Source organism: Alosa pseudoharengus, unplaced genomic scaffold (assembly GCF_046254945.1).
Source record: "Alosa pseudoharengus isolate Yale_2024_CS ecotype anadromous, Long Island Sound unplaced genomic scaffold, YU_APseudo_1.1 YU_APseudo_1.1_scf_21, whole genome shotgun sequence".
Taxonomy (NCBI): Eukaryota; Metazoa; Chordata; class Actinopteri; order Clupeiformes; family Clupeidae; genus Alosa; species Alosa pseudoharengus.
This window is the reverse complement of record NW_027468674.1, coordinates 23,154,035-23,170,804: the sequence shown is the minus strand read 5'-3', so window position 1 is coordinate 23,170,804 and position 16,770 is coordinate 23,154,035. Positions and strand designations below refer to the sequence as shown.

The window sequence follows — 16,770 nt, the reverse complement described above, 5'->3', positions numbered from 1 at the left end:
TCTTTGCATTCTGTTATATCTTAGTTCATTTGTCAGTTAATTAGTTTACTACCAGCAGTCTGGGCCAAGTATTTGTAAATCATAAAAGCGAGCTATTACCAGTGTCAAACATAGGTTACGTTACACCACATCACAAATCAAGTTCTGCGGTTTCATTCCTCTTCACCGGTTCATTAGTAACTGTGTAAATGTGTAAATGAGTCAAGCATCCTGATGCACCTTCCCAAGAATTCAAGGTAAGGTCCATGATTCCAATCCCATACACCTTTTGCAAAATGAAATGTGTTGCATGTAGTGGCTCAGATCAAGCATAAAGGTCCTAGTCGACAAGGCGCTTCAGAGGCACGGAAGGGGCAGGTTAAATGGAATTGACCGCTTAAATATCAACAACCTTCCATGAAGCTGAAACTAAATCACAGACTGCGTCTTTAAACTAAATCACAGACTGCTTCTTGAAACCAAATCACAGACTGCTTCTTTAAGTAGCATAAGGGCATCATATTGACAGGTACACGTGATTTTGTTGAAAAAAGTAAGGGAGACAGACACAGCTGTTGCACAACTGATTGGCTGAAATTCATATGGCCTCTGGCCATACTATAGTGTGTCTAAGGCAGTAGGCTCTGGTCACCCCACTACCATCTAGTCCAATGGCTAAAGCAGCGAGCCTGTAAAGATGGTCACTGTGATTTCAGCTAAGCCCTTAAACAAACACAAACATTGTTTGTTTGTAGTCATCTTAACATAGTGCAAAGCTACACACTTGACTCCTAAAGTGAACTCACAAATTCGAATTTCTCAAGTCACAAGCCAAAACAGTTATTTCCCCACGGGCCTCAGAGCACTGTGTAGCTCACTTAATGATGGCCCGGCCCTGACACTTTTCAGTGCATTAATATACAATGCATTCTGTGTCTGAGTTGGCTCTCAAGATATACAGTATGTATGTTTGTGAGTCACTGTGTGTGTGTGTGTGTGTGTGTGTGTGTGTGTGTGTGTGTGTGTGTGTGTGTGTGTGTGTGTGTGTATGTATACATTACCAGTGCATAGGACTACAAAGCAATTTATACACAAATTAACCACGCTTTGCCAGAGCCTGTCAGTGTCTCTCACGTCTACACAGAGAGCGAGACTTGAGGGAGCTACAATGCAGTGGCTTCATCTACTGCAAGCCAATTGTGACGAGGGGTTCCTGAGCCTGATGACTGACCCAGAGATGACCACACAAGGGCATGTAGAATACAGCACACTCGGCATAAACACACACACACACACACACACACACACAAATGCAGACACACACACACATACAGAAATATACAAACACAAACACACCAGCAGTGTCTATTGACTTCAAATATAGAGCAGGCTCTAACAGAGAAGGACAAATGTCTCTCTCTCTCTCTCTCTCTCTCATTCTCTCTCTCTGTCTCTCTCTCTCTTTCTCTCTCTCTCTCTGTACACACACCTGCTGACCAAGACCAAATATCAGAGACAAATTTGGATAGTGGCCGAAACCAATGAGGCATACTGACACCTGTGACCGATGCTATCTGCTTGCCGGTCACTTATTCATAATCTCTTGTCAGGTCACTTCAACACCCACCACCTCTCCTGGTTCTCTAGGCCCTATGTCTGGCTCAGGGTGTTTGCTCAGGGAGTTGTGTATTTACTGTAACACTGACCTCAAAGGAGATGTGTGTATATTAAATATATATACACATATATACAGTATATCACTTTTCCATATGTTAAATATATTGGCATCAGACATTCACAGTATTTACTTGTCTTGGCTGGGTATAACTACTCAAAGAAGCATTTGTTCTGACTTTCTGTATCATGTCCATGTGATAGATTTACGCAGTGCCTCACATTCAGATACAACACAACATCCATCCAGAATGTATCATTGCTGAAGATATTCATTATTGGTACAAATAAGGGGGCTCTTTAGATGCTGTAGTTACTCAGGCACATATGACGTCAAGGGTGTCAGTTCCCGAAGTGAGAATATGTGTTCCTTTCGATATGCATTCTCTTTCGTCTATGTTACGTTTCACTCCTATCAAATATTCGGGAGTGCATTTCCCAAAAGCATTGTTGTGCGACCACTATCGTTAAATGATAGTCACTGTCTCTATCGTAGGTATGGTGGTTGCGTAACTATGCTTTTCAGGAAATGTGTCCCTGATTAATAAGTGGTCTCTTCACTGGGACACTGATGAGCTAAGAAGAATTCAATATGTCCCCCCATAAACATTCATACGAACCCAGCATAATGCATCATCTTGCCACATTCAACGCAATGGGATGCAGTATTCCCAACAACTACTTACTATGGTTGGACTTTGACGTGTGCACTGGAGTGTAATGGTTCTTGGATCCCGTCCTGGCTGGCGTGTTGTCTTTGGGGGAGCTGTTCATGGCCGCAAAGTTCTCGCAGTCGTACTGCGAGATGGGAATAGGTCCTTGTTGCCTTAGGATGTCTGCGAGCGCTCTGGGAAGACAAAACAACAAGACACTGTTTATTTTTTGGCTGTGTTGACGGAGACTGCACCATATATTTGTTTTGCCTAGGGTATCATACTGTATGAGCGTGTGTGTGTGTGTGTGCGTATGTGTGTGTGTGTGTGTGTGTGTGTGTGTGTGTGTGTGTGCGTGTGTGTGTGTGTGTGTGTGTGTGTGTGTGTGTGTATGTGTGTGTGTGTGTGTGTGTGCATGCGATCCTCCAGTGGCTCTTAAGAGGTGAACACAGTGTGCGGTAGATGAGTCACTCTTGAATGTTTCCTGAGTCGCACCAGGTGCACATAGTGGTGACCCTGAGGGACTGTAGAGGAACGAAGCGAAAAATAAAAAAGAAAAAAGAAAGAAAGAACACACGCACACACACACACATGCGCATGCACACCGCATTCCGACGGCCTAGAGTAAAATTTACTCCGCCAATGTTTTGGGCAGAACGACAATTGGATTACTCTTGCCCCTGTTACTCTGAGAAGCCTTGGCGAGGCAGAAATGTCAATAGCACACATGCCCAATGAGCTTCTGCTTACACAGTGGCTGAGTGCAGAAAACACACAAATAAATGTCTTGACTTTACTCTGGCCTCAGCTGATGGCTTGTGACCGCCTTTCCACCGAACTGTGACATGTTTGAAATCGAAGTGAATTTATGCAGATCCCATTTCTGCCAACCTTCATCCAAATCCAGGAGTGTTCCAACAGGAAAATGGAATAGATGTTGTGCTCAGACAGAGGTTAAGAAGAGCCTGCAGTCACCAGGTGTCCTTTTACATTTCGTTTTTTTTTGGTCTTATATTGAAATTAAGAGCTCTTCAGAACTCCCAGTTTAAAATTCTTCCACCAACAGGCTTGGAAGTGTAAAATATTGAATCCACCCAAGATTAACTATAAAAGCAGCGGCTATGGTCGGATGCTATAACTATCCCATAACCTACAGTACCTACCTCTATTATTCATGGGAGGAGTTTTGAATAACAGCTATGGCTTACAAATGTCCATCTACAGACATAAATTACTTATTGAATAGGTCAAACAACACAAGTGTACCCTAATGATGTGTGCAAGGAGAGGAGAAAGGAGAGAGGGGTGGGTCAGGAGAGATGGGTGGGTGGCAATTTTAAGACAGAGTAAATGGACGCATTTGATGAAAGGGTATCCAAGAAGCTCTCTGTCACAGGCAATGATGGAGGAGGCTTCTTCTGATGCACACCTTACCCTACATAGAATACAAGGTAAAAAAGGGCAGAAATCTATCCAAGCTGTTGTCTCTCCAAATCATGGTCACTAGTAGAACAGGTCTCTAAAAATGTGGCATTCAGTAAATCAGAGAAGCACTGATGTGACAACTGGCATTTGTACAGTAAGAGATATATTTGTGACAATTTGATGGAAGGCAGGTAGTAAATGTCAAGTTTAGGACTTAAAAATATCAAGTCCAGGCAATGAAACCACATAAATAACCCCTCAAGACAGAATGAGATGCCTTTTGCAGCTTCATTTGACAAAACGTGAAAAACAGCTGTTAAGAATATAAATGTTGTCATTTTAAGATATCACTGAACTAAAGATCAAAGAACATGGATAGTACAGGACATTAGCTGAAATCAAATGCAAAATGTATCTCACCTATGGATGTTCATCTCCTGAGGTGGTTGATTTGCTTTGTCATAAGCAACTTTTACTGAAACTCCAAGAACTATGATGAAAGCTATAACACCACAGGTAATGTAGACCGCTGTATTCGTTTGGTCCATACTTGGGTCGTAGGTGTCTTCTGTTGGTGCGGGAGCCGGCGTTGACGTTTGGTCCCATTTTGGTTTTTGGTAATTCTTGCAGGCGCTTTGATCTAACCGTTTATATTTGAACTGACAACAAAACCGCAGGGCACATGTCCCGCAGCAGTAGTGGTGGTCGGTGTGATTGCATGCAAACTCCTTATCATAGGCGCCGCTCACGTCGTAGTAACCCCGGCAGCTGTCAAAATCGACCACTGTTGGCAACTGGACTTGCGCGATCCGCTGTATGGATGCGGTTGGTGCCGCCGTACTGTTCACTTCCTTAGGTTTCTTCTTTGGCACAGCCTTTGTCCTTTTGGGGACAGCGCAGAACACGTTCAGTGGGTCCAAATAAATTAGCAGAAGCAGAAAGTGCTGAATACCCATGGCTTGTTTCATTTAATGCTTGTCTTGGTTGCCCCCTCTCCTTCTCTCTCTCTTTCTCTCTCTCTGTCTCTCTCTCTCTCTCTCTCTATTGCTTTCTCTTTCAATCTTTCTCTCCCTCTCTTACTCTCTATCTTTCGAAGACGCCCTTTTGCTTTTGTCTTACCCGGGCAGGAGCCCTATCCTATCAGGCTGTGGCAATTCTGACATCCGTGGGTCTCACGATTACCCTCATCCCCATAGCAGCATTTCGGACAGGACACAGTCGATTGCACTGAAGAAGCCATTAATTCAATTAGAATAGAATGCCAGTGATAGCCATCGCTGTTTGGTAGATGATTGCGCAGGGGTCGGTTACTGCGCCGAAGGACTTGAAATGCGCTGCGCGGGATAGTCTGATGTGGAGAGACCATTCATTTCTTCCCTTTCCACCTCTTCGAACTGGGCGTCACTGTCCCCGGTGAAAGATTCCGGGTGCCCTTGTTGAGAACTCTTGCCTAAGCAAGCTCTTCATCTTCTGTGAATGGAAGCCAAGCTGGAAAGGCAGAGAAAATAACTTAAATGTTCATTAATCGTTGTAAATCAGAACTCGGTCGCCTGCAAAGGAAATATCGCAATGCAAAGCTACTTAATTCCAAGCGCATGGGAGGTGGGAAGTATTAGACAGCTCTGTGCATGCAGTCCTGTTTGATGCGTGTCATAGTTCAATGGCACGACTGAAAATATCTACTCAGTAAAATACAGAATTCGCAAATTCCTAAACAATATTGGTAAACCATAAGTAACTCAAATCGACGCAACCATACATTTGGTCGTTAGTAATATACAACAATACAATATACCAACTGAAAAGGATTTCCCTGTCATTCTGCAATTAATGCAATTATAACCAAATGATTTACGCTTTTAAATAACAACGAAACCTTGATGAAATAGCTGTGCCACACTTACCATTTAAGAAAAAAAATCGTGATGGCAGAGGAAAACTATTTCTTCATATCCATAACTAGGAATAGGACACTTGTCCAAATACTGTAAATTCGATGCCGACTGTTTGCGCTCTGCCTGTCAGAATAACACTGAATATCGGTTGTCTTTTCGGTTAGAGACAGATCCTATGGTCCGCCTCCTCTCTCCCACACTTACATCACTCAAGTGCTAGCGTCACAACCCAACCAGGTATCAGTTAATTACATGTCCTCGGTTACACTCATGGTGAGCAGTTTGGTTTCCGACATGACCATCTCTGCACAAATATCGTTTTGTGGAGGTCTGATTCTCTTCCAGCTGAAGACTTGTGTATAGGATGCAACTTTCTTGTTGCGATAGAACTCGCAAAGACGCTGTCAGATAGCCTCCAAAGATTTATAATTTAACAGGCAGAACGCAGACATAATTCAACTGTGGTTGTTTTAAAAGACTATCCTGGTCCCGTGAAAGACCGGCAGCCGATCTCAACAACACTGAATTCCATATGCCGATCAATCCCACTGCTTATATTCGGTGTTCCTTTCTTCCAAGATGCCAACAGATAGGCTGCATCTGCCGGTGAGTGACAGATACCAGCCGTGGTGTGGCTGGAAAAGACGACCGCTGTCTTTTAATTTGCCATAATGTCTGACTCCGTTCCGGTCATTGTGGCAGCATTACCACAGGGTTGATTAAATAAAGGCTGAGGGACTTTCTACACTTGGAGCAATTTTACCCATCCGACATCCTTGTGCTGGCTAGACTTATGAAGTGGACTCGTAAAGCAGGCTATCCAGTCCTTTTCTAGGAAGTCCAGTTCACAAAATACAGTTACAATGCAAATATAAACGCGGTCCAAACATATGATAGCCAATGTCAATTTAAACTCCATTATGTCAAAATCAAATAGATTAAAAATGCTACTAGTGTATATTAATGAGATAGCCTACTGCAAGTATGAAACACCATGAGTCACTTCAATATCATAAATAACTAGAATGTAATACCAGAGGAATTACAATAGTGGATGGAAAGCTGCTGGCTTAATGTTGGTGGGGAAATTCTTGAAAAAAAAAACATTAAATCACTTAATCTTTGAGTTCATACAAACCCTATTACCAAAAGACCTTGTGTGTCAAGGCGTTCTTGAGATATGATACTCAAGGTGTTTTTGACCTTGACATTTGACCTCCAACATCAATTTACTTCATCTTTGAATCCATACAAATACTCATACCAAATTTCAGGCATGTATGTCAAGGCATTCTTGAGATATCACACTCAGAGCAGAGACGGTTGATAAAGCAAAACGATTCATAAGAGGGTAAATTCTGGCACTTGTGACGTGGGGTTCAAAGCTGTCACGCCCATTTAGGAGTCTAGCGGGAGGTCCAGTGTCTATGTATTCCTATGGGAGAAATGAACATTTTCTCGGAATATGACCAATCCCTTAGCCCTACATTCAGCGATGTAAGTTTTGAACCCATTTTCTACAAGCCACATGTCTCCCTAACATTCCGACATTGAAATTGTATTTTCCAATGAAACAAAAAAAGACAAAAATAACTTTTTTTCGTGATCTGTCACTGTCTCTTCAAAGCTCTGGTGCACAGCCACCTGTTCTCAGAGGCTCTAGACTCAGAGATGGTTGATAAACTAACCTAACATATTTTTTGCTAGAACTAGAAGACTACCACAAAGTTGCTGAACGTATGTTATTTCATTATTGTTTGCAACAATATATAAGTTTAACCAAAATTCTTAGCTGCTAGCTAGCTAGCGAACATTCCTATTCACTTTCCGTTTACTGTGCTAACGTTAGCTAGCTAGCTAGCTCGGTTAATGGGGCAAAATGAAATTATTCATTCCGTGTCCGAAAGAGTGTTTCATTGGCATCGCACACAAACAATGACTGTAAAATAGTATACAAAATTATATTTATATGTTATAATTGCTTATTCAGAGAAAAGTTTATGTTTTGACACACCTATTTAGGAGTCCGGAACTAGTGCCATTTCGTTCCATTGGTGAATCGTCTTATGATTCATCTTAGTTAACTATAGAATCTTTGCTCAGTGTTCATTGACTTGACCTTTGACCTTTGACCTCCAACATCAACTCACTTCATCTTTGAGTCCATACAAACACTTGTACCAAATTTGAAGCATATGCGTCAAACCGTTCTGGAGATATAATGCGCAAAGCATGAGATATGGCTGTGACTTTTATTTTGACACACGGGAAACACTTAAACAGAATGTGTAGTTTTAGGGAGCACTAGATTGTATGCATTAGAAGCTGAGACAGTTTCACAGGTGACACCTGTGCCAGTGTTCTGATTAGCCCGGGAACTTCTCTGGGAGCTTAACGAGCGCAGCAAGCTTTAGGCCATTATGACATCACAGCCATACAAGTCTATGGGGGAAAAATGAGCTTTTTGACATTTTTAATCCCCTATTTCTCAAAAGGTATAAACTTTTAAGAAAATCTGAAAAAATACATCTCTTGTCCAACTCCAGACCTACGCAACGGTTATTTCAACATGTCTGTGCGTTAAGCGGTTAGAGTCGCATTCATTCTTGAAAAGGTAAAAAGAAAAGGTTATAATAATAAGAAGAAGAAGCCAGGAGATTTCAAGATAGTGGATTCCATCCACTATAATTAATCACATAAACAAAATATTTCATTCATTACATGATTCCTTAAGTGTCTTACTCAAAGCCACCGAAGATAGGCTATTCCAAGGCCAAGCCCATCAAAAGAGTTGCAAGAACATTCACCCTTCATCAGGTTCACACTTGATTTTGGAGAATGGTGCTCTTTCAAGTGGGCCAATATCAAGTGGCTTGAATTTCTTTTTTGTTTGCCTTAGGTTCATAGGCTGTTACAACCCAATCCCTAATGGGACCCCTTTTCCCCCATGAATTTCAAGTGCTTCAAAGGATTGTGAAAATTTGACACATATGACATTACATATTCACCCTTCATTCAAACCGCTGTCTCAAACTGTGGTGGAATCTGAGAGGTAAGCAAGCCCAAGTGAGAGAGCCTGCCTGATGGAGGAGTTTTGAAATGAAAGAGATTCTGAATACATCATTTACATGAAGCAAACGATGCACAAAATCAGCAGCCTCTTCTCTCGCCAGGGCTGATGAATCCCTTAAGTTTCAGATACCTCCTCCAGTGCGTTCTATTATTTCAGATTATGTGCACAAATGCCTACACAACCCCATAATTATAAAGCTGGGAAGCAGTTGCTAAGTAACCACTTTTTTCACTATCCCATCCATACTTGTTGTGATAAAATATTTAAGCCCTCCTTGTGAAGTTCCCCCTCGGACGTTAAAAGATATATTGGTCTCCAAGAAATGCATATTTTTAAAAGGCCTGTGCAATTACGTCACGAACACATGCACTTCAGAATAAAAAAGGGATTGAATTTCCATGCCCGCAGACAAACAAACAAACAAACACAATCTCATTGAGTGGGTGTGAAACTAGCATTATCTATCTTAAATGTGCCAGCTGTTCAACGCAGAGAAGATTCTGGAGCTTTTGAATAGCATCTCGTTTTCATCCCCTTTTATTTGGCAATTGGGCGTCACGACTGATGCGAAGCACATGGAAACACCAAATGTGAGCAACACGACCAGGGACACCTCTTAAGACCGAGACGAAATGGAGGATGCCCAGGTGGACTCGCCACAGTGACCCTGTCGGAGCACCCAAAGCTACAGCGACATGACACGCGTCTCTAAGTCCTCTCCCTCAGATTTCCTGCCCCACTTACTATCACGGATGATGGCATTTGCAAATCACTGTCGTCACTCTGTCAATCCATAGAGCAGGCTTGACAGAGAGAGAGAGAGAGAGAGAGAGAGGGAGGGCGAGCAAGAGAGCTATTTTCCATTACTGTTAAACAGTTTGCAGAGGAGAAAATCACCGGCTCAGCAAAAATGCATTGGCAGGTCAATGCTGGCTCATAGATATCATGTTTTCCCCGCTTCCATTGTGAGGCATTGTGTGAGTGTGATTGTTAATGTGCTCGGCAGCTTGTCGGGAGCAGGACACCCGTGCTCGCTTTGTCCCGGCGTACAAAAAAAGGGCCCCCATCACGACACTGCGGCAAAACAAGACACAACTTAATTTGGGAACAGTTCCCTTTGTATTGCTCACATTGTGCACCCCCCCCCCCCCCCCCACACACACACACACACACACCAAACATAATGTCAAACAGAGATAATGAAAATGTCTCATATCGCTGATATGAGTGAAGTTTTCACACTGCAATATGGGAAACAGCAAGGCTCCATCCAAGCCAAACCAGGAAAATGAAATTAAGATCCCCACAGGAAAGTCTATTAGGCACATTAATGAGACGCTCATTGTTAAACAGATTAATAAACTAGCAGATTTAGGCCTTTTTATCAGGATAATCATCCCTCCTCAGTTATCGAACTGTGAAACTGTGACACATCCTCTTCTTTCTATCAGCATAACTTTTTGAGTGATGAGTGAATCACATGCAGTCAATTTTGCAGGGATTTCATCACCATGTGTGTGGAATATAAATGAGTCACATGACACTCCTTATTAATTCTCACACAGGTTTATGGATTTTAGGAGTTTGGTTACAATAGTATACTGCATAACCAAGGTCTTACTGGTTTATCCAGTAACTGTATTGTATTTCATTTTAGTAATTCATTTGAGACTATTCACTGTCTCTTTTGATGCACGGTATAAACCAGTGATAAACCAGTGTTCATCGAATCACACTCCAATTCCATCGTTCCTAATTTGTTTTCTCTGATAAAAAACAATATCAGTTTAATGAACCGATGACTTTATGGCAATTGTCATAATACTTAATGGTCAGATGAGGACAGAGGGACAGAGACCAGCAGTGTTTCGGCCTTACAGGGCTGTGCAGAAAGTCTTGAAGCTCACACTGTCGAATCTGGCAAATACTTCACCACCCTGTACAAGCAGGGGGTCTGAGCGGCCGTGAGAGAGAGCACAGCCCTGGAGGTGGAGGCAGCAGGCTGGTGGAATCCCAAGCTGACTTTACCCCGACTGCATCTGACAGTATCTCACCATATGAGAGTCTTCTCTTCTCCTGTTCTTTTATTCAATTGTTACCCCTAATATTTCTGACAGTATCGTACAATACGAGACTCCTCTCCTCTCTTCTCCTGTTCTTTTATTTGATTGCAACCGTACTATTTCTGACAGTATCTTACAATACAGAATTCCCCTCCCCCTCTCTCCTCTTCTCTTCTCTTATATAATTGTAACCTTACAATCACTGACAGGATCTCGCAATGAGAGAGTTCTCCTCCTCCTGCTCCTCCATGCAAAAAGGCTCGCAAAGGGAGTTTCCCTGTGAGATGACGGGCGACGTCGATGATGGCTTCTCTCTCTGTCTCTCTCTCTCTCTCTCTCTCTCCTGCAATAATGAACTTACGGCGGGGCAGCAGAACGCCTTTTCTTTTCTTTTCTTTTCTTTTCTTTTCTTTTCTTTTCTTTTCTTTTCTCTCTGTCTCTCTCTTCCCACTAACACGCCATGCTCCTCCACTGCGCCGCCGCCGTGACCTAATTTCTTTTGAAAACAATGTTCCCAAATTGCGGGCGAAGAGCCAGTGCCGGGGACCGATGCTTTTAAGAGCGAGCTGTCCCCTTGTGTTTGGGTATGCGTGGTAGGTCGCCAGCGCAGAAAAGTGCTTTGTCAAGAATTCCAAACCAGGCTCATCTTCAGCTGGAGGGGAGGAGAGAGAGAGAGAGAGAGAGAGAGAGAGAGAGAGGGAGAGAGAGAGGGAGAGAGAGAGGGACAGGGAGAGACAGAGGGAGGATGGGAGCTCAAGTGATGCTGTGTGGTGTCAGCTCCACTGAGCTTACATGGCAGTCTGGTTTTTATATACTGCACCGTGGAGTAGTCAGGCAACGTTGAGGAGAGAGGAGAAAGCAAAACGACTGCTGCTAGTGTCTCCCGGTTCTGTATAATTTTTGTCAGGGGTGTTGAGGATAAACGTTACAAATCATGACGCTCCTTAGTGCCTGCTGCCATTGCGGTCTGTCCCATTTGACCTTGTGTGGTGGTTTATCATTTGCATTTGCAGCTTAATGAATTCACTGAAAAAAAGAGAGGGGGGAATCAAAGATTGTTGGAGGTGAATCCAGCCACATTTACATGTCAGGCACACTGGTTCTTGGATGAGGGGGAGGGGAGGGGGAGGGGGGATGACTTCCCTTCTACAGTATACGAGCTGTACTGTAAGTGGCGCTCATGCATCCAATTACATACCGTTCATATGCAAAAGCCGGCTTAACACCAATGCTGGTCTACGCCAGTTGCTGTTGCAAATCAAGACTGCTGCTGCTGCACTGAAATGTAAAAGCCCAAGATGACAGCTGATGAGATGGTACAGTTCCTTCACAATTAATTAAATGCAGATGAACCCTTATCATATAGGCCTATATGAAGTCATGTGTGGTCAGTATTCCAGCAGCTCATTTCCTTTAGAAGAGCTCGTTTTTGATTAGGTATTGTTTTAATTCCGACCTTGGACAAGATCTTAGCTACACTTGGGTGTTCAGAGTAAAATATACTGTAAGTAATAGTTACACTTGGTGTAACTGTAGGTTGTCTAGATATGTCATGTATCATTTTTGTCTATGCATTTTGTACAAACACAAGTATAGCAAGTACTTCTGCATAAATCTAACCTGACTGTCAAAAGCTTTGAGTGCATGAGTAACGAACTCCCGCACACTGTCTTCTGCATTTGCAGTTATAAAGGATTTATTGGGAGCAGCGTTTCTCCTCACAGTCTTTTTTATCAGGTTACTTTGAAACCTCTGAGTTGAACCAACAGAACATTGGTTTACACAGAAAGGGAAATAAATTCAGTTGCCTTGAACAAAATGTATATGTGGTGACCTCAACAAAAATCAGAAAGTTCTTGGTCAGACAGCAGTGCGCTGTGAGTCTCATGGCAAGCCATGTCATCAAAATCTCCACCAAGCTATGCTATGTCAACCCTCCTTCTTATTCAACATTCAGGTCATGGTCTCCCACCTACATATTCAATAGTCTGGGCACCTCCATCAATGAGCACAGGTCTCACTGAGTTCAAGTTGAGAAGATGAAGGATAATTTGAGGTGGTGGATGTGAACAGCAGCTTGAGAGAGGAGTAATGACACCATGATGGGGCACACCGTTTCTGGACGTTTTCTGACCCATCAGATCTGTCATCTGCTGCAATTTAGCAAAGTGAGCTGTCGGATTGCACCCTATAGCGTTTTCGTCGAGAAATGGACGCTTGGATACACAGTGTCGCTCCAGAAGCTTTTCCGTGTCGGCCGACTTCACAGGCTACAGCGCGAACCGTCGCTGCGCTGACCTGTCATGACAAGAGGCGGGCGATTGATCCCGTCAGTGCTCAATGGCTGTGACTAAAGGGAATGAGATAAGACTTGTCTCCGAACTGACATTTTTAATTCTCTTTCGTTCATGACTCCACGTCAAAGTCAAGCGCTCTGACAGGGCTCATGTCTAAGAAGTCATCTACTCTGTATTTTTTTCTACATCTCAGTGCACATCCTGTAACTTTCAGTAGTTTTACTTGTGAAATTTAAAAGTATATCCTGCCTGTATTTTTAGATTCCAAGGGAGTGACATTGTGCCTGCATACATATCTATGCCAAAAAGTATTTAACAAGGTGCATAATAAAAAACCAAGGATATCAATGCACTTTATTTAAGGAGTCACACTGATGGTTTCATAACTGATTCTCACCCTACAGTATCATACTAAAGACTTTGGTAACACTTTACTTGACAGTATCGACATAAGAGTGACATGACACTGTCATGAACACATGACACTGTCATGAACACATGAACCCTAACCCTAACCTCCTACCCTAATCCTAACCCTAACCGTTTTTCTAACCCTAACCCTAAACCCTAACTTGTTATGACAAAAACCGAATGACACTTAATGACAGAAGTGTTATGTCATAAACGTTTATGAATTGTTAATGACACGTTCATGACAGTGTCATGTCACTCTTATGTCGATACTGTCAAGTGAAGTGTAACCAAGACTTTTTAAACCCTCATGTTTTCATTTGTTTGACCATTTTATTATCTTTAATTTCCTGTAATGTTGCATTAATGTATTTGCATTTAACCCAAAACATTTTTGAGGGAGGACACCCCCCACCCTCCCCCCAAGTAGAACCAGACTGCTTAGTGTCTGAACACAAAAACGTATATGGGCATTATTGTTGTTAGGGCAAACACATATACATTCACTGTGCTCTTTGCAGTCTGTGTGAACCTGTCATGCCTGACCTGTCCCTGAAGTCGGCAGTACAGTGCTCCATGTGCATAAGCAGCCATGTACGTACACACATGCAGGATTACTATTCTCTACCTCATGCCTCCATGCCCCTCCAACAGGAGGACGCGTGCATCGCGTGCAAAGGATGCCGTCTCACTAAATTCTGTCCCAGTGCAGCAGCTCTATGAGCTACAGTTTGCCTAAGCTATGAGAGCAAATGAGATTTCATGCCCCAACTTTAAGGTTACACTATAGGGATAGAGGTTAATTAATTAAACAGCATCATTTGTCTATCTCGCAGGCCTTACGTAAGCATCTTTCCAACTCCAGGAACGTATATCTGTCTGTTGGACTGTCATTTGACTAAACAATTAGGAGTGTTAGAATACTGAAGAGCAGAGATAGGTAACTCTGGCCATTTCAACAAAAGAAACAGAGTGGCTGAGTGTGACGTCACTTATCCCAGAGACTATTTTGGGAAGATTAGGCACTTGCAAATTTCAGATGATAATGAATTATTCCACAACAATGGTGTTCATCATCTTCTCTACCATCAAGTTATTGAATTAAACATAGCATTAACCCTATGTCAAAGCCCTGTTAGTGTGATGCCATTTTGATCTGTTAAAACAATGTCACAAATGAAATAATGCTTAAATTAAGCTTATTGGATGTTTTTTATTAGCATTATTGAATACTTAATTGGAATGATGTTTTTTCCAACCATCAATACAATTTTTAAAGAAGGACTATGTGGTGGTATGCGTTTATGCTATGGGTTTCTACAGGAATGGGTAGGTTTTGTGCAGGCGCTGGCTGCACTAGTAATTACAATGTAATAATGCACACTAGCATAATGTAGGTTTTATATATAACACTGTGCAAAAGTATTAGGCACCCATTACATTTGTTGTTTTAGCAATGTTATGATGACCATATATGTTTATTTCTCATTGTCTTTAACCAGAAGATAGAGGACATATAAAAAACTAATTACCGGTAGATAGGTTATTTTTGCAGTGTTATAATGACCCATCTCGCAAGGGGGAAGCTGAAGCCAGTTGGTACTGGTACTGGTTCTGGCTCTGGCACATTGGTATCAGAAGTGTGAAGGAGATGACGACACTTTGACAGATCGAAGATGTCATTGAAAAGCTGGAATACAGTATGCGTGGCCAAACGTTTCTTTTCAAAGAACCTTGATGAGGCAAGCTGACACTGTATTGCCACCTGGGAATACAATGAAGATCATACAATGAAGATCCCCGGGTCACCGGAGAGTACAGTACTTTTCAGGTGGCTCCTTCACTTTGCGACCAGTCAAAATGCTCTTTACACCGCAGCGTCAGTTTTAGGGTGAGCCATGGTCAAGTCAGCAGATGATCTCTAGACCCCCATCGTAGCTGTATCTAACAGCAGCTTCTGGCAGGCCAGGCGTGCACATCAGTGGCCTGGGTGGTGAATGACAGCTCCATTAAGAGCTTCCCCCTTGGGTGATTGGTCATTATAACACTGCTAAAACAACAAATCTAATGGTAGCTTAAGACTGAAATTGGACTGGTATCAGAACAAAAACTACATTTTATGTGTTTTTAAATGGCCTACTGTGTACATATTTCCTATATTTATATATATATATATATATATATATATATATATATATAAATATGTGTGTGTGTGTGTATGTATGTATAGATATAATATGTGACTAATTGCTAAATTATAGATAATCTTACTTTATATATTTTTAATATACTTTTTACAAAAGTGTGCAACACAGATGCTCCCTGGCCAGCCAATCAGGCAGGTCCCCATTCTGTCACAGGTGATGCCAGGGCAACAGTCTCAGCTGTGTTCACTGATATGTGCTTTTTTTTAACCTGCCTCTGTGCTTTCCCATTTGGGTTACCGGCATTTTTGTTGTTGTTGTCGCTGCTGCTTTTGTGTGTGTGTGTGTTTTTCTAATTAAAAATTAATTTTAAAACCCTTTTTTCGTCAACATATTGCTGCCTCGTTCCGAAATGCATCCTGACATATGCGACAGGGAACTTCCTGTGCGGAGTGGAGCTGAACTCACCCAGAGACGTATTCCTTTTTGAAGTTGATGGTAGCCTGACCCATATTTACGAACGCATCTCGAGGTGCCACTTTTGATGCCTCCGTCATTAACTACGCACTCAACGTTTTCACTCCCTGTGCCCTGCAGGAGGTGGAGGGGGACACCTAACGGGCCCATATACTCTAATAGTGCTGGGATGCACTGTGGGGGCCGGAGTGAATCATGTCTATACGTCCCCAGGGCTCAGTGTTACAGCTGCCACTGTTTTCCTCTCTCTCTCTCTCTCTCTCTCTCTCTCTCTCTCTTCTCTCTCTCTCTATCTCTCTTTCTTGTGACGTGGTTGAGGATGAATGAATTAACTGGGTCACAGCTGCCGGGATGAGTGCCTAGTAGCCTGGCCCAGTCTCTCTTTCTCTCTCTATCTTTCTCTCTCTCTCTCTCTCTCTCTCTCTCTCTCTCTCTCTTTCTCTAGCTGGGGCTTTCCTGGCAAAAGGGGTAGGGGTTGTCATGGTGAGTGAGGATGGTATGGGGTAAAAATTGAAGAAGCATGTATACCCCATGTAGCTAACACAGTCTCACTCCCTCACTGTCAGACAACGCTATCTGCTTCAAGTAGGCCTATTAGGTAGGACTGTACAGTCCTCAGTACACAGTACAGTACAGTACATTCCTCAGTCCTACTCGAAGCAGATAGCGTTGTCTGACA

At 42.6% G+C, this 16,770-nt stretch overlaps 1 protein-coding gene across 1 annotated transcript in view; it reads right to left on the bottom strand.

Moving 5' to 3' along the window:
- The window catches only part of LOC143138513 (shisa family member 6), a 54,684-nt gene extending 49,997 nt beyond the window's left edge, over positions 1 to 4,687 (bottom strand). Inside the window, exons 1-2 of the mRNA XM_076298962.1 lie at positions 4,152 to 4,687; positions 2,340 to 2,500 (exon numbers count right to left, since the gene is read on the bottom strand). Of these exons, the coding sequence (XP_076155077.1) occupies positions 2,340 to 2,500; positions 4,152 to 4,687 (697 nt within the window). The remainder of the gene's footprint in view (positions 1 to 2,339; positions 2,501 to 4,151) is intronic.
- Between the last annotated feature and the right edge of the window lie 12,083 nt (positions 4,688 to 16,770).